Below are 21,637 nucleotides of genomic sequence, written 5' to 3' on the forward strand. Positions count from 1 at the left end.
GCTTGGACGTGGGGAGGGTGGCGCCCCCGCCCTGTGAAGTTGGAGGCACTTCTCACTGGAGGGCTACATGTGTGCGTGGGGCAGGCAGGGCTGGGAGGGCCTGTGTGTTTCTGGCACAGCGAGGGAAAGGCCTGACCCAGACCAGGCTCCAGGAAGTGGCCAGCACCTTCCACACGCAGCCTCAGCCTGGCCGCAGCCCTGCCTCTCCCTGGAGACCTCCTTCCTTCCTGCCCACTGCCCCCACAGCCACCCAACAGGACAGAACTCCTTAGCACGCGCTCGTATTTAATTATAATTATAACATAACAACCACAAGGAAGGGGGTCCCTCATCCCAGGTGCCTGCCGGCCTCCCGGATGCTGGTGGCCCTGCCCCAGGAGTGGGGTGCAGTGTGTGGATGGGAGGGGTGGCCAGGCCACAGCGGAGTGCTCGGCCCAGGGGGTCGCCTGTACCTTCCCACCCAGGCCCTGGTGGGAGCCCGGCCAAACGCCTTTAAATAATCGTGTGAATGGGTGCTTAGGCTAACCCCCAGTGTGGGCAAATGGGGGCCCTGGGTGCCAAGGAGAACCCCAAGTGTGGGTGAATGGGGGGCCCTGAGTGCCTGCACCAGTTCCCCCAACCACAGCTAGGAGGGGCTAGTCAGCCCCAGCCCTGCCCCCTGACCATGGCAGCCTAGGACATCCCCTACCTGAGTGGTGAGAGGGGCTGGGGTGGCGTGGCGGGGAGGCCAGAGCGCTGGCTGGGCACGTGTAAGGTGGAGGGGTTCCTGCCCCGCCATCACAGCCAGGAGCTCTTGGAGCCTTCCCTGAAACTTCTCCAGGCCTGGGAGAGCAGCTGGCTCCCAGGGAGTCCTCAGCCCCACGCACCTCCTACCCCATGCCCTGTCTTGGGCCCTGTGTTCAGGGTGTCTCGGGAAGCCCCGGCCAGGGACACCTTGGCAGTCTTCAACCAGGCCCCCAAGTTCAGGCAAGGGGCTCTGGGGGCAGCAGGCAGGGCCACGGCGTCTTCAATCCCAGGCCACAGGCCGCAGCAGCAGCAGCAGAGGTTCAGGGAGCCGGACGCAGGCAGCTCTAGGCATCCGGCCCTCCCTGTAGGGGGACGGTGACGTCTGCTGCCTGGGCTCGCCGTGGGCATCCAGACGTGAGTCCTGCGGTGGGGCTGTGCCTGGCAGGGCTGTGCCCGGCGGGGCTGGCGCAGGTGCAGGACAGCACCCCCGTCACCCCCAGGCAGCTCAGCCCCTGGGTGGCCCGCACAGCCCTGCACGATGCCTGCGAGCCCACGCCCGCAGTGGGGGGTCTGCAGGATGTTGGTGGCCGAGGAAGCCCGTCAGAGGGGCCAAGAGCAGTGTCCGTCCTCTGGCCTCAGTGGCCGGGGACTCCGAGGGCCTTCGGCTGAGCCCCTGCGGGCCGGGGACGAGGCGCCCAGCCCACTAGAGAACACGATGGTGGCGTACTCCGTTTGCTCAGGGGCACAGGGCGTGGGGGGCTCCGGGGTCTTCTCTCGCCACTGGAAGTCCAGCTCCCCATAGTCCACGGAGAACACAGGCACGGCTGAGGGGTCCTCCTTCTTTCGGGAGAGAGGGAGGGGGAGTCAGCCCCCACGGCCCACCCCAGGAAGGAGGCCTGCGGCTCCACAGCCCGGCTGCAGTGCGGTCACCGAGCCTGCGCCCCTCACGGAGGGCCGCTTGCCCCGGGCTGTCCCATCACTGCCCTCCGTGTGACCTGGGGACGCCACCCCTCCTCTCTGGCTCAATGTCCCCTTCTAAAATTTCCCTGGCATTCTTGTAGATTTAGGATTCCAGAATGTGACTTTTCAAGCTCTCCTCTCTCCATTGTAAGGTAGGAAGTGACCGAGCCCACACCACGCCCTCACAGGCGGCCACACGCATGGGCCATTCACGCCCCGAGACTGCAGGCCATGTGCTTCCACCTCTGCCCACCCGGGAAGGAGGGCACAAGGAGACACTCACCAGGGGTTGGTCGGCGCGCTGGACTCCCACGGCCCCTGAAGACAAACACACTTGGGGTCACCAGGCAGACCCTCAGCAGCACTCCCCGGGGGGAGGGTGGGGGCTTAGCCCAAGGGCCTTCATCACTGGTGGGGAGGAGAGGAAGGGTGGAGAGAGGGGAGGCCCGAGTGAGGGCTGCCAGCAGGGTTGGGGGAGCAGGCTGAGGGGCTGGGGTAACGTTACCTTGTGCAGCTCGGGGGCAGATGGCAACCAGGACCCAGGCCAGCAGCACCAGGCTGGCCAGCAGGCCGACCGCGACGCCGACCATTAGGCCTTGGAACTGGCCGGCTGGTCTGGGTGAGGGGCTGGGGTGGGCTGTGGGCACATCTGGGTTTCTCTCTGGAAGGGCACAAAGGTCAGGGGTTAGGACGGGGTCAGGTTGGAGGGTCAGGGGTAGGGTGAGGGCAGACTAGAGGGGCTGGGGTGCTTCCAGAGTGAGAGGACAGGATGCCAGTCACCGTTCCCTGGGTGTGGGACGGAGCCCTGCCCTGGAGCCGTGGGGGTCCCTGCCCTACCACCCTGGGGCTCATGTTCCTGTGCAGGAGGGGCACCCACCCCCTGCCCGCCCCTGCCCGCCCCTGCCCGGGGCCTCCTAGGCCGCACCTGTCACCCTGAGCTCTGCTCTCAGGCTCTCTTTGATCTGCGCCTTGGGGGCCAGGGAGATGGCCCCGCAGAGGTAGGTGCCGCTGTCATCGCGCCGGGCCCCGATCACGCTCATGCGGAAGTCGCGCCCGTTGGGCAGTTGCGTGACTCGGAAGCGGCGGTCGGGGCCGGGCTGGCTGCGGTCCTCGGGGAAGGCGGCCAGCTTGTCCGTCTGGTTGCTGGGGCTCATGCGGTACCAGTTCAGCACGAAGCTCTCCGACGTGTTGGAGAAGCTGCAGGTGAAGCTGGCGTTGTCTCCCTCGGCCACCACGAGCAGGGGCGGGGAGAAGGTGGGGGGGCTCCAGGGCCAGTCCCGGGAGTCTGAGAGATGGAGAGAGGTGAGGAAGGGGCTGGGCGGCCCTGCGAGGCATCCTCGGCCACCTGCCCTCCTCCTTCTGGCAGCAAGGGCTCCGGAAGGGCCACCCCAGCCGGAGTGTCCTCGGTGAGTCTCTCAGGGCCTCTGCTGCCCGGGGACGGGCGCTCGAATCCACGGCAGGGCCTCTTCCTTGTACTTAAGACGGGGCTTCTGCCCTGCGCCTGGCCCTGACCTAGATCCCCCCGGTTTCCTACTAAGAGCCTTCACCCCTTCCCTGTTGAGGCCATTCGGAGGCTACCCATCCCTGGCCCCTGACCCTTGGGCGTCCTGGCCTGGTCCTGTCGGCACTGCTCTGGCACAGGGGAGTGTGACTGGGCTGGGTGGGTGGGGGTGCTGCCATGGAGACCCCAGCCCTGGGAGGAGTGCGGCCCCTCGTCAGGCTCATGATTCAGTCTTTGCCCCATTTCCAGGACAAGCTCAGAGCTGGGAGCCACACCCAGCTCCCGGAGACCACGTGGTGTGGACGTGACTGCCCTGGGCAATGGGCAGTGGGGCCTCCACATTTTCCAGCAAGACCGTGGGGACTGCAGCTCATAGCAAAGATGCTTCAGAAACCAGATGAGCCAACAGACGTGGGCCCCCCAACCCTGGGCTTCCTAAGACAAGGACCTGCTGAAACATTTGCCTGCCAGGGCCAGGGCCAGGGCCAGGGAAACCCACGTGCAGCCGGGGGCTTGCAGATCTCCTCAGGCGGGGGCACCACACAGGCTTAAGATCCAGGCCCGAAATGCGCCGCAGCAGGTGACTTTCCCGGCCTGCCCACCCACATGTCCCACGCCGCAGGGTTCCCCAAATAAGGCGCCAGCCCCGCACTGTCAGACCCGGGGGCTGTCACTCAGCCTCAGCTCTGTCCTGGGCCTGCATGGGGGCCCCCACGTGGTGATACAGATTCCAGGCCCTGGGTGGGTGGTGGTGATAACCCAGGGAGCGATCGGCTCAGAGGAGGACAGGAGGCTGCTGCCCTGGTGTCCCTACAGCCAGGCTGGCCCAGGGCCTGCCGGCTGGACACCAGCGGTCAGTGGGACTGTGCCAGAGCACATGTGACTGGGACCGACTCCTAGTGCCCACCCACTGGGTACCTCCCGGGGGATGTGCAAGGTGTCTGAAGTGACCTCGAGGCCACACCCAGGGTGTCCCCATTCCCTCCGTGCCCACAGCCTCCTGGCCGTTCAGCACTTGCCTCCTCCACCCGTGTGCCTGTCCCCCAGCGTCCTGGTGGTGTGCCCACAGGTGGCAGGGGCGGGGCTGGCCAGGGGATGCTCCCCGCAGACGGTAGCAGGGCAGACCCGGGCATCTCCCAGCCTGTCTGGAGTGGCTTTTGACCAAGGGGGGCTACGGTGCAGTGTGACTCTCCGGGCCAGTGGGCAGCCAGGCCAGGGCAGTGGGACCACAGTGGGGACACCCGTCCGGCACTGGGAGACCTGCCCGAATGGAGGAAGATGGACACCCAGCATCAGGGCCCAGCAGGCTCCTCGGAAGCAGCCTGGGGCAGGGCGGCCGCAGCTGTCCCTGGGGCTAGGCTGGGACTGGGTGGAGCACAGAGCAGGGAAGCCCCACACCCTCTGGGTTTCTGGGGATGCAGCGGGGACCCACTGGCACCAACCCTGCAGGCAGCCCCTCAGGGCTCCGCCTCCCAGGCCAGGGCTGCCATGTGGCTGTCGGCACAGACGGGCAGGTGAGGGACCTGTGAGCAGGGACCCTGCGTGGTTAAAGTGCGAGGACGCCGCTGAGGGACCCCCCGGTGTGGGGCGAGGTGCTGACAACGGCCAGGCTGCCGTGCGTCCACACCGCCACATCCACGGAGCCATCTGTGTGTCGTTCCTTAATTAAACACGCAAGTGCTGTCTATGTATTTGCACACCAGTAGACAGACCTGCTCTTGCCTTGGTCTGTGCTGGTTGACGTTGGGCTCAACCCTTTCCCGGTCTGGCCTTGAGCCAGGACCCTGGAGCCTTGCACACCCCCCATTTTGGAATCCACCCCGGGGAGCAAGCCCACTTGGGCCCCTTGGCCTCCCCCGCCCCCACTGACTGGCTGGGTGGGGTGGGAGCTACCTCGGTGTCTGAGGCTCAAGCAGCCCCCTCTCCAACCTCCCCCAGCGGCCCCAAGAGAGACCCAGTGTGGGGGCTGAGTGGTGACTTCTAGCAGGGCCTGCCTCCCCTCAGTCCTCCGGCCACCTCCTCCAGGAAGCCTTCCTGGCCTCCCTTGGCAGGTAGAGTCTACTAAGAAGATGCGTATTCAGAAATGACCACTGGCTGGTCATGGGTCGAGTTGGATTTGAGGAGTTTCTATGGGATTCCACTGTTTCCCCAGGTGCTCCCTCCTGGATCCGTGTAGGATCCTGGGTTGTTGGGAGAAGGCTGTGCCCTGTGCAGGTCGGGAGGGAGAGAGCCCGTCCCGGGGTGTGGAACAGGCTGTGAACGCCACGGGTTGTGAGGCAGGGGCACTGGCTCCTGCAGAGAGACCCCGTTGCAGGCTGCGCTTTCCAGAAGCCCATGGAGGCAGGCGTGCCTGCCCCACGGCTGGGCCGGAGGAACTAGACCCAGCAGCTCTGACTGCTATGCTGTGCCCGGGTGAAGAGAACAAGCTTGTCCCTAGAAGGTCTGGCAGGGGCGAGGAGTGGGTCTTCTGAATTGTCACAGTTGTGAGTGTGTGTGGAGGTGGGAAGGGCTGTGGGCCGAACCGAGTCCCTACAAATTCCCCGTGGAGGCTCTAACCCCCGTGACCTCAGAAGGTGGCCTGATGAAGAATAGGGTGATGGCAGCTGGGACTAGGTAAGATGAGGGCACAGGGCCCTGTGGGCACTGACCCAGCTCGCCTGGTTTCCTGCAGAGTCACCCGTGCAGAGATGAAGGCAGAGCCTGGTGGATAATTCTGCAAGACCCGGAACACAGAGGGTGGCCAGAAAACCCCCAGCCAGAGGAGGCTGAGCAGAGCCCCTCAGAGCTGGGGGGGCCGACCCGGTGTAGCTCCGTCCACATCCAGCACCTGGACGGCAGAGGACAGGCTCTGTTTCTAAGCTGCAGCCGGAGACGCTGAGCAGAGCCCCTCAGGGCACGGAGAGTGGAGCCCAGGAGCTCCGTCCACACCCGGCCCCGGGCAGCGGGAGGACAGGCTCTGTTTCTAAGCCACGTGGTCGGTGCAGCTCCAGCCGCCCAGTCCCCAAAGCACATGTGTCAATATTCTCAGTTATCGATTCTAGGTGAGGGATATTCATTGTTGTGTTTTTAAACTTTTTTGGTATATTTTTCAAAATAGTAGGTCGAAAATAATTTAAAAATCTGACTTTAAAAGGCCAGGGGCAGTGGCTCATGCCTATAGTCCCAGCACTTTGGGAGGCTGAGGAGGGAGGATCGTTTGAGCCCAGGAGTCTGAGGCCAGTCTGGGCAACATAGTGAGACTCCCGTCTCTACAAAACGTAGAAGAAATTAGCCCGGTGTGGTGGTGCGTGCCTACAGTCCCTGCTACTCCAGAGGCTGAGGTGGGAGGACGGCTTGAGCCCGGGAGGTCGAGGCTGCAGTGAGCCGAGATCACATGACTGCACTCCAGCCTGGGTGACAGAGTGAGACCCTGTCTCTAAAAGAAATGAACAAAAAAGTGTCCCGGGCTGGGCTGGGTGGTTTTCACAAATGACCTGATTTAATCCTCAGGACACAGCGTCGCCGTCGCCAGGAGGCCTTCTCACCTACGACCCCGAAGCCCACGGAGCAGCCGGTGAGGGCCAAGTCTTGCCAAAGGCCCAGAGCTCAGGGCGCAGCTCTGATGAGCTCACGGTGGTCCCACGGCAGAGCAGAGGCTCTTACTTACACTCCTGCCCTGGCACATGGGCCAGCGAGCGACTTGGTTTGGGAAATCTCAAAAAGCACGAGGGAAAGACGCCTGGGGCAGGAGGGGTGACCACGGGATGACCAAACAGCAAACGCAGTGGGTCCTTCAGGAGGGAAAAGACGCGTCCCGGAAGGAAGACCCTGTGGCCGGCGTGGCTGCGTCCGGGTCGGGACACACAGGACCCCAGTGCTGCCCACTGCACCATGCGGAGTGCCCTGTGCTGAGTGTTACGGGGCGTGGGGTGGGGGGACCCAGACTGCCGCCTTCGAGAGTCTCCTCTGCACAAGCGGGGGTGCCTGAAGCAGGAGTGTCTGGCTGCAGACCCCGACACGGGAGGCTCGGCTCCCCTCCTGCCTCAGCTCTTCCTCCCCGTGACGAGCGCCCCCCGCACTCCTCTGGTCCCCCAACGAATGTCTCACTGGGGTGCCTTTTGGCCACAGCATCTCCAGTTCTGAGTCCTGAGTGACCCACGGGCCTCCCTGAAGAGGTGGCACTGAGGCACAAAGGCAGGGCCCCGGCACCCAGGAGCAGGCACTGGGAGAGGGGCTGAGGTGGGAGCCTCCAGCACCTGCCACGGCGAAGGGGCACCAGGGCCCCCAGGACGGGAGCCTCGAGGGGCGTCAGGGCCCCTCGTCTTGTCCTCTCGCTGGCGTCACACCCCTGTGCCCAGCAGGGCCCAGAGGGACCGCCTTGGGCTGGGCCTGAGGAAAACCGCCCTCCCCAAGTGCAGGCTGGCCGGGCACAGAGGGTCAGCAGGCATAGAGGGTTGAGGGGTGGGTTGCGGGCACAGATGGCCCAGGGGCACCGGCAGCCCAGGAAGAGCCTCCCTGTCTCCTCGATCTGGGAGAATGAGACCAAGACCTCTCCAGGGACTGCCGGAACAGGGCTCGGGAGTGCCCTGGAATCTGGGCAGAGATGCAGGCGGGCGCAGCCCCCACCCAGGAGGGTTCCTGGAGGCAGAAGAACCGTCCTCACTCAAACAGGTACCCCTTTGATATAATTAGAAAAGTGAGTTCATCTAAACTTGACGTCATAAAGCCAAGGTGAGTCCCAAACGGGGCTGGTCCCATCCTTAGGAAAACTCGAGTGAGAATCGGGGATGCCCGGGCCGGGGGAGCCACGAACAGACTCACCCGGCCAAGGCGGGGGCTCTGGGCAGCCTGACCTGCCATTCTACCGAGACACGCAGCACCCAGGACTGGCTGAGATAGGACAGAGGTCCTGCCTGCCCAGGAGCAGAGAGGGGACTTGGGCCCCGGGAGGAGTTACCCGGGCAAGGGGCACCTCGGGGTTAGGCTGCCCGCCACGGCGCCCTCCCGACCTGCCAGGGGCTGCGGGTGGAAGGTCCTTCCAGACCCCTGACCCCAGGACACCTGACCGCTGACCCCACCTACCTAAGAACCATCCTGGCCGCCAGCCCAGTTGTAGCACCGCCCAGACGATCGGCCAGGGCGCCCGTGGGACATGCATGCCGGGAGCAGCCCGGCCAGCGCCAGCCACGGCCTCCACTGCTCAGGCAGATGTGAGCGGAAGGGAAACTGTCCCAGGTCGGGTTGAAGGGAGGGTGCCCGCCCCGTGCTCCCGCCCCCTCTTCCTCCACCTCCATGTGGGCGGGAGTGACAGAGGCTGTGCTGGGGGAGGGGGAGAGGAGGGTGGGGGAGGGAGAGAGACAGAGACAGAGGAGATGGGGAGGAGGGGGGCCCATGGGGGTCTCCCCAGCTCAGGGCCCCCTCCTCCATTCTGTGTCTCTGCTCACTGCTGTGGTCTCTTTCCAGAACCAGCCTGAGCTGCCCTTCCTGAGGCTGTGGATGGGGGCAGGACCTCCCCTCCCCCACCCCCCACCATCTCCCTGGGGGTCAGGCCTTCCTGCCTGGGGAGGGTGGGCAGTCCCCTCTGGGCTCAGGTTCCTGGGGCTGCAGTGAGGGGTAGGCTGGACCCCACCCCCATTCAGTCAGCGCCTCTGGGAGCCTGGGGCTGCCCATAGCGTCTGCCCTGCTGGGGGCAGGTGTCTGGCCTCTGCCTTCTCTGCCCAGTCCCCTCTCTGGGGCACAGGTAGCCCCACTGAGTGACAACTGTCCACGGCTAATCCGGTCCCCTCCACCTTCCACCTTCTGGGTGACCCCACACGGTGGCCGCATTTCCAGATCTTTCCACTGAGTGACGCCTCCAGCAGCCTTGTGAGAGGGTGCTGGCCGCGAGGCTGACCTCCCCCCCCAGCCCTGCCCTCCAGCCCACTCGTGCCGGGGTGGGGTGGTTCGGGGGTCCGGTGCCCGGGCCTGGCCGACGCCCGGCGTTTTGTGAAATGGCTCATCTCCCTGTGTTCTGCCCTGAGCATTTCATTACAGCGAATGGAAAACAGGAGAAATGAAACTGCTGATATTAGTGGTGAGATGCGTCAGGCTCAGCAGCTTAAAATAACCGAAGCGAGGCCAGAAACCGCCTGACAGCTGGCGAGGCCGCCTGGCTCCGAGAGGCACTCGGCCCGGCTGCGAAGGGAAACATTAAAGACACCGAAACGGTGCGAAAAGAGCATCAAAGGTGGTGTCTGTGAGGCGCGGCCACGCGAGGAAGCTCTCGCTTGTGAACAAAGGGCCACTCCCGGGTCTCAGAGACGGGAGGCTGTGTGGGCGGCTTGGCGGGGGGCGGGGGGCCAGGCTGGCCAGGTGGGCTTTTGGGGGCCCTCAGGGGGGCCTGGCGGCACCCATGATGCTGCCAGAGAGCTAAGGTGGGCCCAGCAGCTGTCCACCCTCGTACCCCGGGGGCTGGAGAAGGCTTGGTCCACAGGCGCCTCCACAGCCGATGAGTGGATACCTCATCCCACCGACTGTACTTGGCCTGAAAGCAGATTCTGGACAGACCCTCCGCTGCCCCCGGGCCTCAGGGGTGTCCAGCCTCTGCGCCTCTGCTCTGGAGGAAGGAGTGGGCCTTCCTCCAGGTTCTGAGCTGTGTGGGACAAAGCTGTCCTCTGAGGACTGGGAATGCCACTGTGTGTGCTGACAGGGACCTGGGGCCCAGGAGGTGGGCTCAGAGATGGGAGATGCCATCAGACCCCTAGGGGGTCTCGTCACCACCAAGGCCCTGCCCCCAGAATCCCACCTGCAAGTGCTTGGACTCGTGTCTTGGGGTAGGGGTGGGCACAGGGAGAAACTTTCCTTCCTTCTCCGTCTCCCACCCCCTCCTCTCGCCCTCCTGTCCCTCCCTGTCGCCCGCTCCCTTCCCTCTTCCCCCGAGTCCTACTGAAGGACCTGGGACAGTGGGAGAGGAGACCTGGTGGGGGGCTCAGCATGGAGCCAGCGGCCTGTGGGCGCCAAGGCTGGTCTCTCCACGCTGCCACTCAGTGGAGCGCCTGCAAAGGGACACATGGACCCAGGGAGGGGCCTGGGGTCTGAGCCTGGAGGGCACTGGGCCTGCAGGGTTGCGGGGGTTGGGCCTGGGGCCTGGACTAGTGGGCTGAACCCACAGGGTCCTGGGACCCCACCCCGAAGCAGATAGGAGGTCCCAGGTCTCAGACCTGGGGTGGGGCACTCATGGGGCCTGCACCCCAATATCACGCTCCTGAACACTTACCAACACCCTCACCGAAACACATACACTGTCCCCAACACACACACAATCTGCAACACACACAATCCGCAACACACACAGTCTCCAATACACACACACAATTCCCAAAACACGTATTTACAACACACAAAATCCCCACCACACACAATCCCCAACACACACACAATCCTCAACACACACACACAATTCCCAACATATACACTCCCCAACACACACAATCCCTAACACATACACACAGCCCCAGCATGCATATAATCCCCAATACACACACAAAACAGAAACACACACAATCCCAACACAAGCTATGACACCCACACACAATCCCCAACACACATGCTCCCAACACACGCGTGCTCACCGGCACGCACACCCTCAGCTCCGGCCTTCTGCCCAGCAGGCTCCCACTGCTGTCTTCTGTCACAAGGAGGAGAGGAAGACGGGTGGGGAGCGGGGTAGATGGGGCCGAGGGGCCCTCGGCTGGCTGGCCCTGCCCACCCCGCCCAGGCTCCTGTCTCACCCTCCCTTCCCAGGGAACCTGGACACCCGTGCTCTTCCTCCTCACTGAGGGTCATGCTCCCTCCAAGTCACTGGCCCTGGGACGGGAGCGGCCGGGTTCAATCCAGGACATTCAGTTAAAAGATAATTTACAACAAACGAGGTTGTGTGTGACTTTTGTTTGTTTATTTTCTTTTAGAAACAGGGTCTCGCTCGTCACCCAGGCTGGAGTGCAGCCGTGTGATCTCGGCTCACTGCAGCCTCTACCTCCCAGGCTCAAGTGATCCTCCTTCCTTGGCCTCCTGAGTAGCTGGGACCACAGGCGTGCACCTCGTGGCCAGCTCGTAGCTGACATTTTTGTTGTAGAGATTTGGGCGGGTTGGGGAGGTCTCCCTATGTTGCCCAGGCTGGTCTTGAACTCCGGGCCTCCAGCGATTCTCCCACCTCGGCCTCCCGAACTGTTGGGATTACAGGCGTGAGCCACCACACCCGGCTGATGGTTGCATGTTTTCGTTGACTACTGTATCATTTTCAATTGAGATAATGGTAGATTTACTTGCAGTTCTAAGAAATTACACAGATGTTCCCTCATGCACTTGGCTCAGTTTCTCTGAATGATAACAGTTTGGAAAACCACAGGACAACGTCACAACCAGGTCAATGACTTTGATGCGGGACGCGCCGTTCCCGCCCCGAGTCCCCCGTTCCTGGCGATGTGTGTGTATCCGGGGCCACACACATAATGTTGGCACAAGCGAAGGCTCCTGCGTCCCTGATGGTGGAGCTGCAGAACGTCCCCGTCACCACGGGGTCCCCGCTGGTGGCCACGAGCCCGTCCTCCCCTCCATCACGGTTTCGTATCAGCGACGGCCGTGGGAAGGTGCAGCACAGGTCCTCCTGTGTGCGGTGTGTGGCGTGTGTGGTGTGTGCTGTGTGTGTGGATTCCTCGGCGATGACCCAGCGTGTATGTGCCAGCAGCCGGTTCCTTTCTGTGCTGAGCCATCCCGGCTGTGCCGTGGATGTCCACACCGCAGTTTAGTCGGCCATTCTTCAGTTGAAGTATGTCTGGGTGGACTCCAGTTCCTGGTGACTATGAATAAAGGCCCTGGAAGCCCTCTGTGGGCCAGCTAGCTCAGGCACCGGGGGCTCCCGGGCTGCTTTCCGAGACAGAGGCCTTGCCCTGAGAGCCCCAGAGAAGGAGCCCTCCCGTGCTCCCGGTCTGAGAAGAGAAGCCCTGGAGTTTCCTAGGGGGCCTGCCTGTCATGACACATGGCACCCGGCTCACGGCAGCGATGAGACAGGGCATCGTGAGCTGGAACAGGAGCCAGCACCGATGGAAAGTGGTGGGGAGGGGATTTCCCGAGCTCTCTCGGGCCCGAGGGAAGTTTCCATCCACGCAGGGACTCAGGGACGCAGGGCCGGGGCTGGGGAAGCACAGGAAACAGCAGGACCATCCCGAAACTGCCTCTGCAGTGGGAGGCCGCGGGTGCTGGGCTGGGGGGTGGAAAGGATGCCGTGGCCGGCCGGGGCCAAGGGCATCATGTGGAGCGGCAAAGCCTGATTCACAGCCATTTCTGAGGTTGGAACAGGAAATGGTTAATAGTGTTTGCAAATAAAAATGCTGTTCTATCCTGTTTTCGAAACATTTCCCAGAAGTTAAAAACGAACACGCAATTTATCTGCCCAATTTAAGAATAAACTTTTAAAAAACGGAATGAGATATTTCCACAATTTATTACACATAAGAATAAAAACGGTTGGGTTTTTGTTAAGACGAGGTGCCAGGTGATTTCTACCCTCCCCTGCTGTTTTCTGAACTTCCTAGAATGTGGTTAGTAGTTTAATGTCAATTTATGTTTTAAATCTCCCAGTGTGTGCATGTGTGTGTGTGTGTGTGTGTGTGTAGGTGTGTGTTTACGTGTATTGTATGTGGTATGTGTATTGTGTGTGTTGGTGTGTATGTATCTCTGTTCATGTGTATCGTGTGTTGTGCACTGTGTGCTTTGTGTGTTTGTGTTGTGTGTAGTGTGTGTTGTGTGTGGTGTGCATGGTGCGGTAGTGTGTGTGTTGTGTGTGTTGTGTGTGTGTTTTATGTGTGGTGCCTTCTCACTCCAGGGCAGTGGGTGTCACTCAAGCTCTGCAGCAGTGAGTGAGAGGCCTCAGGGTGGGATGCTGGGAGGGTGAGTGCGGGAAGCCCCCGAGGGTGAGCGCGGGAGGCCCCCGAGGGTGAGTGCGGGAGGCCCCCGAGGGTGAGCGCGGGAGGCCCCCGAGGGTGAGTGCGGGAGGCCCCTTGCATGGCTCCTTCGGAACGGCCTCCCCAGCCCGCAGGGCCACACGTTGGAGCAGGAGAGCAAGGGGCCTCTTGGACAGTGCAGGTGTCTTCAGCGATAGAATGGCCGGACAGAGGCTGCGTCCCCAGGTGCAGGGACCGGACCCCGCCTGCCTGGGCAGCACAGGGGCAGAGCCACACGGAGCTTCGGGCCACCCATTGCCCGTGGGACTGGGCCCTCAGGCCGCAGGGCCTGGGTTCTGGGAGGTGGCCTTGTTCCTGTCACTGCAGCCAGGAGTTGAGGTCTGTGGAGGGAGGGTGAGCCCACCGCTCTCTGCCGGGCTCCTCTTCCTGGCGTCTCTTTCTCCCTCTCCTCATCACACACACAGAGATGGGATCCTGCTGGGCAAGGACCACCATCCGGTCAGCTGACCCGCCCTCTGGCCACACCGGGCCTTGGCTTCAGCTCCTCCCTCGCTGGGATCTGCTGCATCTGCCCCTCAGGCCCAGACTGAACATCCTTCCCTGTGGGAGACCGTGGTGGGACTGCCCAGCCTGCCACCTGCCCTCCCCAGAAACTGAGCTCAGGAAGACAGTGTGTGAGGAAGCGTCCCCAGAAGGAGAGCACGTGTCTGCGGGGAGAGGGAACGCTAAGCCACCGAGCCGGGTGGGCGGCGGTGCTGAAGGGGCACCCAGCTCCCCCTGGTAGTTTTTTCCTGAGTCTGATCCCACATCCCCATCCCACCCTGTCCTAGAGAAGTCCCTCGGGGAGGCTGGGCAGGGACTGGGGTCTGAAGGCGTTTGCACCAGGCCTGGGTCCTAGAGCCTGATGTGGGGCTCCCGTGGCTAGCTCCAGACGGGTGCTGGTGCAGGGGCCCAAGGAGGACCCTGGCACATGTTGCAGGGACCCATGGGTGTTGCGCAAACCCTGCCTCCTCCAGCCCTGGTGAAGAAGAAGGTGAGCTCGTGGCTGACTGATCTGTTAGAGGCCAGGTAAGCAGCTCTTGTAGGGCATGGCTTGTGGGTTTGGGAGACAGACACATGGGCAGCCAGATGGAGGCGCGGAGGAGCTGCCCTCTCTGCTGTCTACCACCCGGGCCTCTGGAGCTCTTCCGGGATGGGTCTAAGGAACAGCCAACGATTCTTGAGCAAAGAATGTCGGGGCAACCAGCTCCCTGCATGTCAGAAGGGTCAGAATTGCCATCCAAAAGGTTATTTTGAGTGATTATGGTCAGTCATCATTCCAAACCTTTTCCCTAAACTTAGAGCCAGGTGCGGCCTCCAGGGCTGAGGAGCCTGTTGGGGGAGGTGGTGGGGGTTACTGGCAGTCAGGGCTGTGGCCCCAGCGTGGTGGGGAACGGCCAGGTAACGCTGGCTCTGGGGGGCTGTGGCGGGCGGGAGGAGGTCCTCTGTGGGGGCCTTGTGGACCGAGGCTTTTGTAGACAAACAGGAAGACGGTGTCTCTCAGGCCACTGCAGGCACAGGACCAGGGTCACAAGGGCCCACACACGCACAGTGGCCCTGAACCAACCAGCACACCCCAGGACCTCAGGTGCCACCCGGCACGTGAGTTAGGATCACTCTGGCTATTTGCGTGATAATCCAAAGTGCCAGAGATCAGAGCCTCAAAACCACAGTGGCAGCTGGCTTACTTCTTGTGCGAACAGGAAACCCAGAGGTAGGCGACCCTCCAGCTGTCACCACGGCTCCAGGCTCCCGCCTTCCTGCTCCTTGGGCTCACAGCTCCAAGCTTCAGGCAGGTCTGAGACAGCTGCTGGAGGGCGGCCATCATCCATGCACTGATGGACAGAAGAAAGGGAAGCTGGAGGAGAAAAGCAGGGCCTTCCCCAGCGGCCGGCCCTGCGCTGAGGGGCCTTCCCAGAGCCCGTCCCAGTGACTTCCTCTTCTGTCTTGCAGTAGAACCTAGCTGCGTGGCAGAAAGAGGTCACGCATTTCAGAAGGGCCAGAATCGCCATCCAAAAGGTTATTCGATGAAGTTGCATGATGGCCGCAAGCTGGAAGAACACCAAGCGTTCAGCAAAGATGATTTGAATGGGCCAAAAGAAATGAACACGATGACAGCAGTGTACTCGCTTGCCAGGGTTAGCTGCAGAGTGGACAGAGACCAAGAGAGAAGGTGCGGAGTGGTGGAAAAAGGAGAAGCAATGGTTCAGCGTGCAGGGCAGAGACGGCAAGGTGGGAGCTGTGGAGAGCCAGGCGGCCCGAGGCTCTCATGGGTAGATCTGCGCTCAGCTTTCCTCGTCGCCGTGCGGGGATCGGCAGCCGCCTCCCGCCTGTGCTTCCCGCTCCTTCTCGACTCACCCTTTCTTGTGCCCTGACGGGTGGTTGCCGGGCACAGCGATGCCGCCGAATCTCACACACTAAACCACCTGAAAAGGCGTGAGAAGCTGGACACACACGTGTAGTGTTTATGTAAAGCTCAGAAGCCGCGCAGCTCAAGGGCTGGGTGAGGGCGCCATCAGAGGCGTCGAGGACCCTACCTGATCCGCACAGGCACGGCCAGGCCGGTGGCACCTCTGCCAGGAGGGCGGGGACGGGGCCAAGGGCTGAAATCGGAGGGAACGGGCCGGTTCTGCCGGCTGGCGAGGTTTTGTTTCTTCCTCTGGGAGGTGGTGACCCAAGACTGTAGAATAGTTTCTGAAGCTCTGCATTTATGTTTTAGGCATTTTATGTAAATATTTTCTATTTCTCATCAGTAAAGTGCTTCGGAGAACACACCCATGGGACAATTTGCAATGATACACGTTCCATAAAGTTCTTCATAGCTTTGTCTGTGTGAAAAGCGTTAGCGCTGTGTGCAGGGAGCAGCCGGCTGAGTAAGCGACATGATAGCCACCGCTGGAAAAATACCAGGACTTCAGCAGCAGGTGCGTGGGGGCCCCTGTTCCCGATGCACAGCAGGAAGAGGAGGCAGTGGATGGTTCCTGAGTGTGATCTGTGGGAACACCAGGGCCTCTGCACTGCACCGGCCGGGGGAGGCCCCTGTGTGTCCACGGGCCCAGCACGGTGCTGCCACAGGGAGGCTGTCGGGGTCACGGGAGATGGCACCCCATTTCTCTGAGCAAAATCTGGTTGCCATGGAGACTGTGCTGTTGTCAAGGTGGCTGATTGGCTGGCGCTGGAAGCGGGACGCTATCCTTGGGTCCCCTGGTGGCTGCAGTCCTCAGCCTGCACTGTGGAGCTGGACAGCAGCATGGATGGGGCCGGGGCAGACGTGTGGGCCAGCATCTTCACCTTGATCATGGCCAAGAGGAAGCCCTGGGACATCTGGCTTCTGCTACCTGAGCACAGCCTGGTCCCAGGACGCCAGTACCTGCTGGTGGGGCTCTCGAGGTGTGGCCGGAGGCTGGGGACCCTGGGGAGGGAGGGGCTTAAGGTTCTTTTCCACAGGCCCTTGGGTGGCCAGAAAGGCTGGGTGGGGCTGTCGGGCCTTGTCTTGTCCCTGAGACGGGAGAGTGGGGCTGGGTGCTCCTTTTCGGTCTCTGCGCCTGCCTGTCTATGCTGGCACACGGCTGCTGACGCAGGGTCCTGGGGGAAGACATGGCGGGTGCCTCATGGAGGTTCCGTTTCCCTCCCTCGGCTCCTCGGGCCGGCGCTCCCCTTGGACACAGACTTGTCTCTGGTTTCCAGGGTGCTGCCGTGACCTCGCAGCCGTCTGCTGGTCACACCTCGGGGGTGCTCGGCCCTGATTGGGAGCCCGGGGTGGCTGTGGGTCACCCGTGAGCCTCACGGGCCGGCGTCATGGTGGCTGTGCCGTCAGTGCGGCAGGGTGGCGTGTTCCACCCAGCAAGGCATCCCCAGCTCTGCCGGGCGCCTGTCGGGAGGGCGAAGGGCAGCCCCACAGCCTCGCAGACTTCTGGCCCAACAGGCCCTCAGGATCATGGCTGGTCAGTCCCCCTGTGGGAATGCCCTGGCAGAGGGGCCGTTGTCCTGGCCTTTGACACAGCTCCCCAGCGCCTGAACCCCCTGGGGCCCTGTGTGTGCAGAATCCCGGCTTTTTCAGAAGTTAGGAGAGTGATAAGGCACGTCGAGGTCTGGGAAGTGCTTGGAAGCACGTCACTGTCCCCACAGCCAGGTGGAGACAGCTCTGGGCGGCCGAGGCTGTGGACACGCCCCAACACGCAGCCCCAGTGCCTGTGGCTTCGACAGGCTCCTCTGTCCCATTTAAACAGTCAGCAGTTCCTCCAGCATCGTGTCCACCGCCTCTGTGGCCACTGTGGTTGGAGGCTGCAGGCAGGGCAGTGCGGCTGTAGCACATTCTGTCATCCAGCAAGTTCCACTGTTTGGCACTGAAGCAGAGCCTCTCACTGGTGCAGGGTTCCCCAAAGTTCACAGCTGCTTGTGTGGCTACTGAATGGTCACTGGTCTGGTGACCACTGTGGACAAGCCAACCCCCACCCCCGTGCTCTCCCCAAATCTCCCCTCTCTGGTGACGCCCAGCAGGGCTGCCTGGGCCATGACCACAGGCTCCGAGACATCCTTCCCCTCAGCTAGCAGGTGATGGGGGGATGGCCTCCCCTCAGTTGGGACAGGGACCCCCACTTGCTGAGCCCCCAGCGACAGCCCCAGACCCAGGCCTTTCCCCTCCTAAGTGTGTCAGCAGGCCTGCCTCTTCCTGTGTTAACCCCAAAAACAGCCAGCAAAGCCGTACCAGCAGCAGGCGCGACGCCTCACAGAGGCCAGGCCGGAGCGGGTTTTGCTGCCAAACTGCTGATAAGTTCACTTTGCTTCTCAGCGCTCCAGATGAGCGGGTTGCAGGCTGGAATGCGTGGGCCTGCCTTCGCCTGTGTGTGGCCGAGGGGCCGGCGGTTTCGAAACCTCGGCACGGGCAGGAGCGGCCCTGGTGTCTGGCAGGTGAGGTTTGAGGTTTGAGTGTGGGATGTGGGGCAGAGGGAGGCGAGGAGCTGGGGCCGGGTGGGCAAGGAGGCCGCAGAGCGGAGCGCGAGGGCTGGCCGCGTGGCCTCGGGCAGCAGGGCTTTTTCCCCTCCACTCACCTGCGCCTCTTCCGCCCCCGCCCCCCACCCCGCAGGCTCCAGTGCAGTCGCTGTCCAGGGGCCTGGGCCTCGGCCCACCTGCAGTCCTCTTCCACCTGTGGTGGGACCGGGCTGGCCGCCGGGGGCTGGTGAGGGTGTGTGTCTGGAGCCAGTGATGCAGGTGGTGCTGGGTGCCAGGAGACTGCCCGGTGAGCCCCCTGGGTGCGCGGCCCTTCCTCTGCAGGCTGGTCTTGAACCTTCTGAAGGACTGCTATGGAGAAGGCCTCGGCCCGAGCCTGCTCATCAGGGCGGCCGATGAGGGCTGCTGCGAGGCCTGCGAGCTGGGGGTCTGCTTCTTCTAGAAAGCCCCACACCCTGACTGGAGCGCCAGCACCACAAAAGGCACCTTCCCTGCCACGGCCTGGAGTGGCATCACCGACGTCTCCAAGGGCAAACAGCTGCCTGCCCCTGGCGACAGCCTCAGCAATGGTGGCGGTGTCACCGCCATCCCCTTCTCCCTTGTGGGTGCCGACAATGACCAGGCGTCCATCACTGAGGGCTCTGCCACCCCTGTGGGGGCCTCCCTCCTTGTGACCGGCAGCCCTGGGGGCCCCATCACGGGCCAGGGCTCCATCGACCTGTCTGGGGATTCTGTGGCCATGTCAGGGGGCAGAGGCTTCCGGGTGGACTTTGGAGACCCCGTCTTCCACGGCCTCAGCCTCCTCGGCAGCAGCATCCAGACCTTCGAGCTCAATGGCTTCCTCTTCAAAAGCTGGGGCTCCTTCTGCAGCCCGGTTAGTGTGGCCTAGGGCCCGGGCCCCGTCTCCCTCGGCAATGGCCCGGTCTCTGCGGGGAAACTCATGCCAACCTTGTGCTACTGTGTGGGCCTCTCCGCCAGTGGGGAGGGCTCCCTCAGCTTACCCTCCTCCCTCACCGACATCTTCACCAATACCGCCGGCAGCTGCGTCCTCTCGGAGGCCACCGATGGCCCCGTGGCCACTGATGAGGCCTCGGTCACCTTCCCCTTCATCTTTACTGACGTCAAGGGCGCCGTTGCCGAGGTGGCTGAAGGCGACGGGAAGGAAGGAGGTGGCCAGGGCCTGGTCCCTGCGGTCACGACCCCCTTCTAGAGACCAACGCTGGTGGCCTTGCCTCCCAGGTCAAGGGCTCCCTCGCCCCCTCCTTCTTCCCTGCTGACGTCCAAGGCAAAGATTCCTTTACTGACATCACCGAAGGCAAAGAGAAGAAAGGCGGCCTCCTCACCGCGGGTCACGACCTCCCTCCGGAGGCCAATGCTGAGGGCCCCGTCACCGCGCCCTTCTCCGCCTTCGATGTCATAAAGCGCGAGGCCTGCGGCCACTCTGCCGACGGCGCCCGGGGCAGTGGCTGCGTCACCCAAGGCTGTGACTAGAGGAGACGGCTGAGGTCCAGGCTCCACGAGGCCCGCTGTGGGTGCCGCCGGGAGGAAGACGGGCGCCCTACGAGGACTTCTGGATCTGGGTGTCCATGACCGCGTGCGTCTTCTGGCTGATGTGCACGTGCCGGCTGAACCCCGGCATCAACCTGCAGCAAGTGTGACGCGCGCCCCGCTCCGGCAACGCCCGCCTCCGAGACCCCGCCCCTGCCTCAGACCCCGCCCCTCACCTCTGAGACCACGCCCCTGCCTCAAAGACTCCACCCTTGCCCCTAGACCCCGCCCCGCCTCCGAGACCCCGCCCCTGCCTCTAAGACCACGCCCCACCTTCGAGACCCCGCCCCCACCCCGCCTCCGAGACTCGTCCCGAGACCCCGCCCCCGCCCCTCACCTCCAAGACCACGCCCCTGCCTCAGAGACCACGCCCCCGCCAGCAGCCCAGCCCCTCCTGTCTCACTCCTGGTGGTTTTGTGGGTCTGCCCTGAGCTGTGTCTGTGAGCTCCAGGCACTTTCTCAGTGTGTAACTCCAATAAAACCAAGCAAAGCCAGCTACGGAGCCCTCCACCCTGGGCGGTTTCCAGGCGGGAGATGCCCGGTGGGCCCGCCCTTCGGTCCCTCCACCTTGCAGGGAGCCCTCGTGCCCACTGTTTCTTCCCACACCAAGAGGGAGAGCTCCCTCTTGGGGTTTCCAAATGCCTGGCTCTGTGTGGCTCCTGGGATAGGACAGGAAGCTCCGGCTCCGTGTCAGGTGCAAATTAACCTCTGTCCCGTGAGGACCCAGGGGCTGTGGAAGAGGCCACTGGCCTCTTTCCGGGAAAGACTCAAGCCCCCGCTGGGACTGGCTTGGCACGCCCCTCCCTCTCCCCTCTGGCCTCAGTGTGGCCTCTGGAGGGCTCTTGGCACCTCTCGTCAGAGGGGTGGGGGGCCACGGTGGGGCTCCGAGGCTGGCTGGGTTTGAGAGATTCGATCCATTGCAGATGACAGCCACACACTGGATTTTCATTTTAAAAGAGCCCAGTTTCTATTTCCTAAGCGCGGGGGTGTTGCCGGGTGGGGGCCTGACAGTGGCAGTGGCTGGGTCCGACTGTCCATCCTCTCCCAGGCAGGGTCAGCTCTGACACTCCTGGGAGGTTGGGAATTTCCTGGGGAGACCCCGGGTTTGCGACGCGGGAAGCCCTGCCCTGTAGAAAGGGGAAACCTCGTCCAGGGCCCTTGGTGGGGAGGGGGCCAGCATCTCCAGAGATTCTGCCTGCCAGGCTGGCCTGGACCCCTGGGGTGTGGGGGTGGGGGCGTGGGAGGGCGGGCGTTCTCGCACACAGCTGTGGGGGGCTCGGGTGCAGGCGGCGCAGGGCTTCAAGGCGAAGCAGCAGACCCTCTCCTCCCAACCCGGCACCCTCTGCTTACCGGGCACCTACAGAGACCACGGCGGCCTCAGGAGGTTCCGTCCTACACAGAGGCTGGAGACAGCAGCCAACCTGCCGGTGACACGGCCAGGGGTCCCAGGAGAAACCCGAATCCAGGCCCTCGGGGCCCAAACATAGGATGGCAGCCCCACACGCTGACTCACTCAGAGGGCCCAACCCACCCTTGTCCTGGGGTGGGTTTTGGAAATCTCCTTTCCTCTAGTGGGGCGAGGGCTCTGGGGGTCTCCTGGGTGGGGAGTTGGGCCACTTCAGGCCACTAGCAGGTGTCCCTCCCCACCCCTGCTGCCCAGCACTGTGGGGCAGTGGTCTCAGGGGCTGTGGGTGGGGGACTCACAGGAGCACCCGAGGAACAAGGCCCTGACCTCATCCCTGGGGCCCATAGGGTGGGTGAGTTCTGCGCCCGAGGGCAGGGAGGGCGCGAGGAGGCTGTGTTCTGGGCCCACGCCCCTGCCCTCAGCGCCACCCACCCAGGAGCCTGGGCGCAGGTGTCCCCATGTGCGCACGAGAGGGGCCACCCTGCAGTGCCCTCACTCGGTGGCCTGGCTACTGAAATGTGGCCACCGAAGGGGAAGAGGGGAAGGCTGGCGCCTGGCTCACAACCCACCCAGCTCAGCCTTCAGGAT

General features: G+C 63.1%; 2 protein-coding genes and 1 long non-coding RNA gene across 3 annotated transcripts; 2 read left to right on the forward strand and 1 right to left on the reverse strand.

Moving 5' to 3' along the window:
• Positions 1–1,319: 1,319 nt before the first annotated feature.
• Positions 1,320–8,324, reverse strand: PDCD1 (programmed cell death 1). The gene is made up of 5 exons (XM_012435434.2): positions 8,249–8,324; positions 2,612–2,971; positions 2,192–2,347; positions 1,970–2,004; positions 1,320–1,566 (listed from the first exon to the last, which is right to left on the reverse strand). The coding sequence occupies exons 1-5, from the start codon at positions 8,322–8,324 to the stop codon at positions 1,327–1,329; spliced, it is 867 nt and encodes a 288-aa protein (XP_012290857.1). The 3' UTR covers positions 1,320–1,326.
• On the forward strand, positions 2,766–7,426 carry LOC105705515 (uncharacterized). The gene is made up of 3 exons (XR_001104687.3): positions 2,766–3,767; positions 5,859–6,228; positions 6,677–7,426. It is a non-coding gene; the product is annotated as an uncharacterized LOC105705515 (long non-coding RNA).
• An 8,072-nt stretch (positions 8,325–16,396) lies between the features above and the next one.
• Positions 16,397–19,754, forward strand: RTP5 (receptor transporter protein 5 (putative)). The gene is given in 5 exon segments (XM_012435415.2): positions 16,397–16,536; positions 18,233–18,276; positions 18,279–19,283; positions 19,286–19,645; positions 19,648–19,754. Coding segments are annotated over 5 exon segments (1,656 nt in total).
• Positions 19,755–21,637: the final 1,883 nt, after the last annotated feature.

Source organism: Aotus nancymaae, unplaced genomic scaffold (genome assembly GCF_030222135.1).
Source record: "Aotus nancymaae isolate 86718 unplaced genomic scaffold, 86718_ANA_hifiasm-v0.15.2.pri h1tg000031l, whole genome shotgun sequence".
Lineage (NCBI taxonomy): Eukaryota > Metazoa > Chordata > Mammalia > Primates > Aotidae > Aotus > Aotus nancymaae.

Bases quoted from the DNA above. Each gene is read 5' to 3' on its own strand.
- PDCD1 (XM_012435434.2), bottom strand. From the start codon at position 8,324: ATGCATGTCCCACGGGCGCCCTGGCCGATCGTCTGGGCGGTGCTACAA. The intron at 2,972-8,248 runs GTAGGTGGGGTC...TCCATCTCTCAG, and splicing joins GCGGCCAGGATGGTTCTTAG to ACTCCCGGGACTGGCCCTGG. The intron at 2,348-2,611 runs GTGCGGCCTAGG...GTGCCCTTCCAG, and splicing joins AGCAGAGCTCAGGGTGACAG to AGAGAAACCCAGATGTGCCC.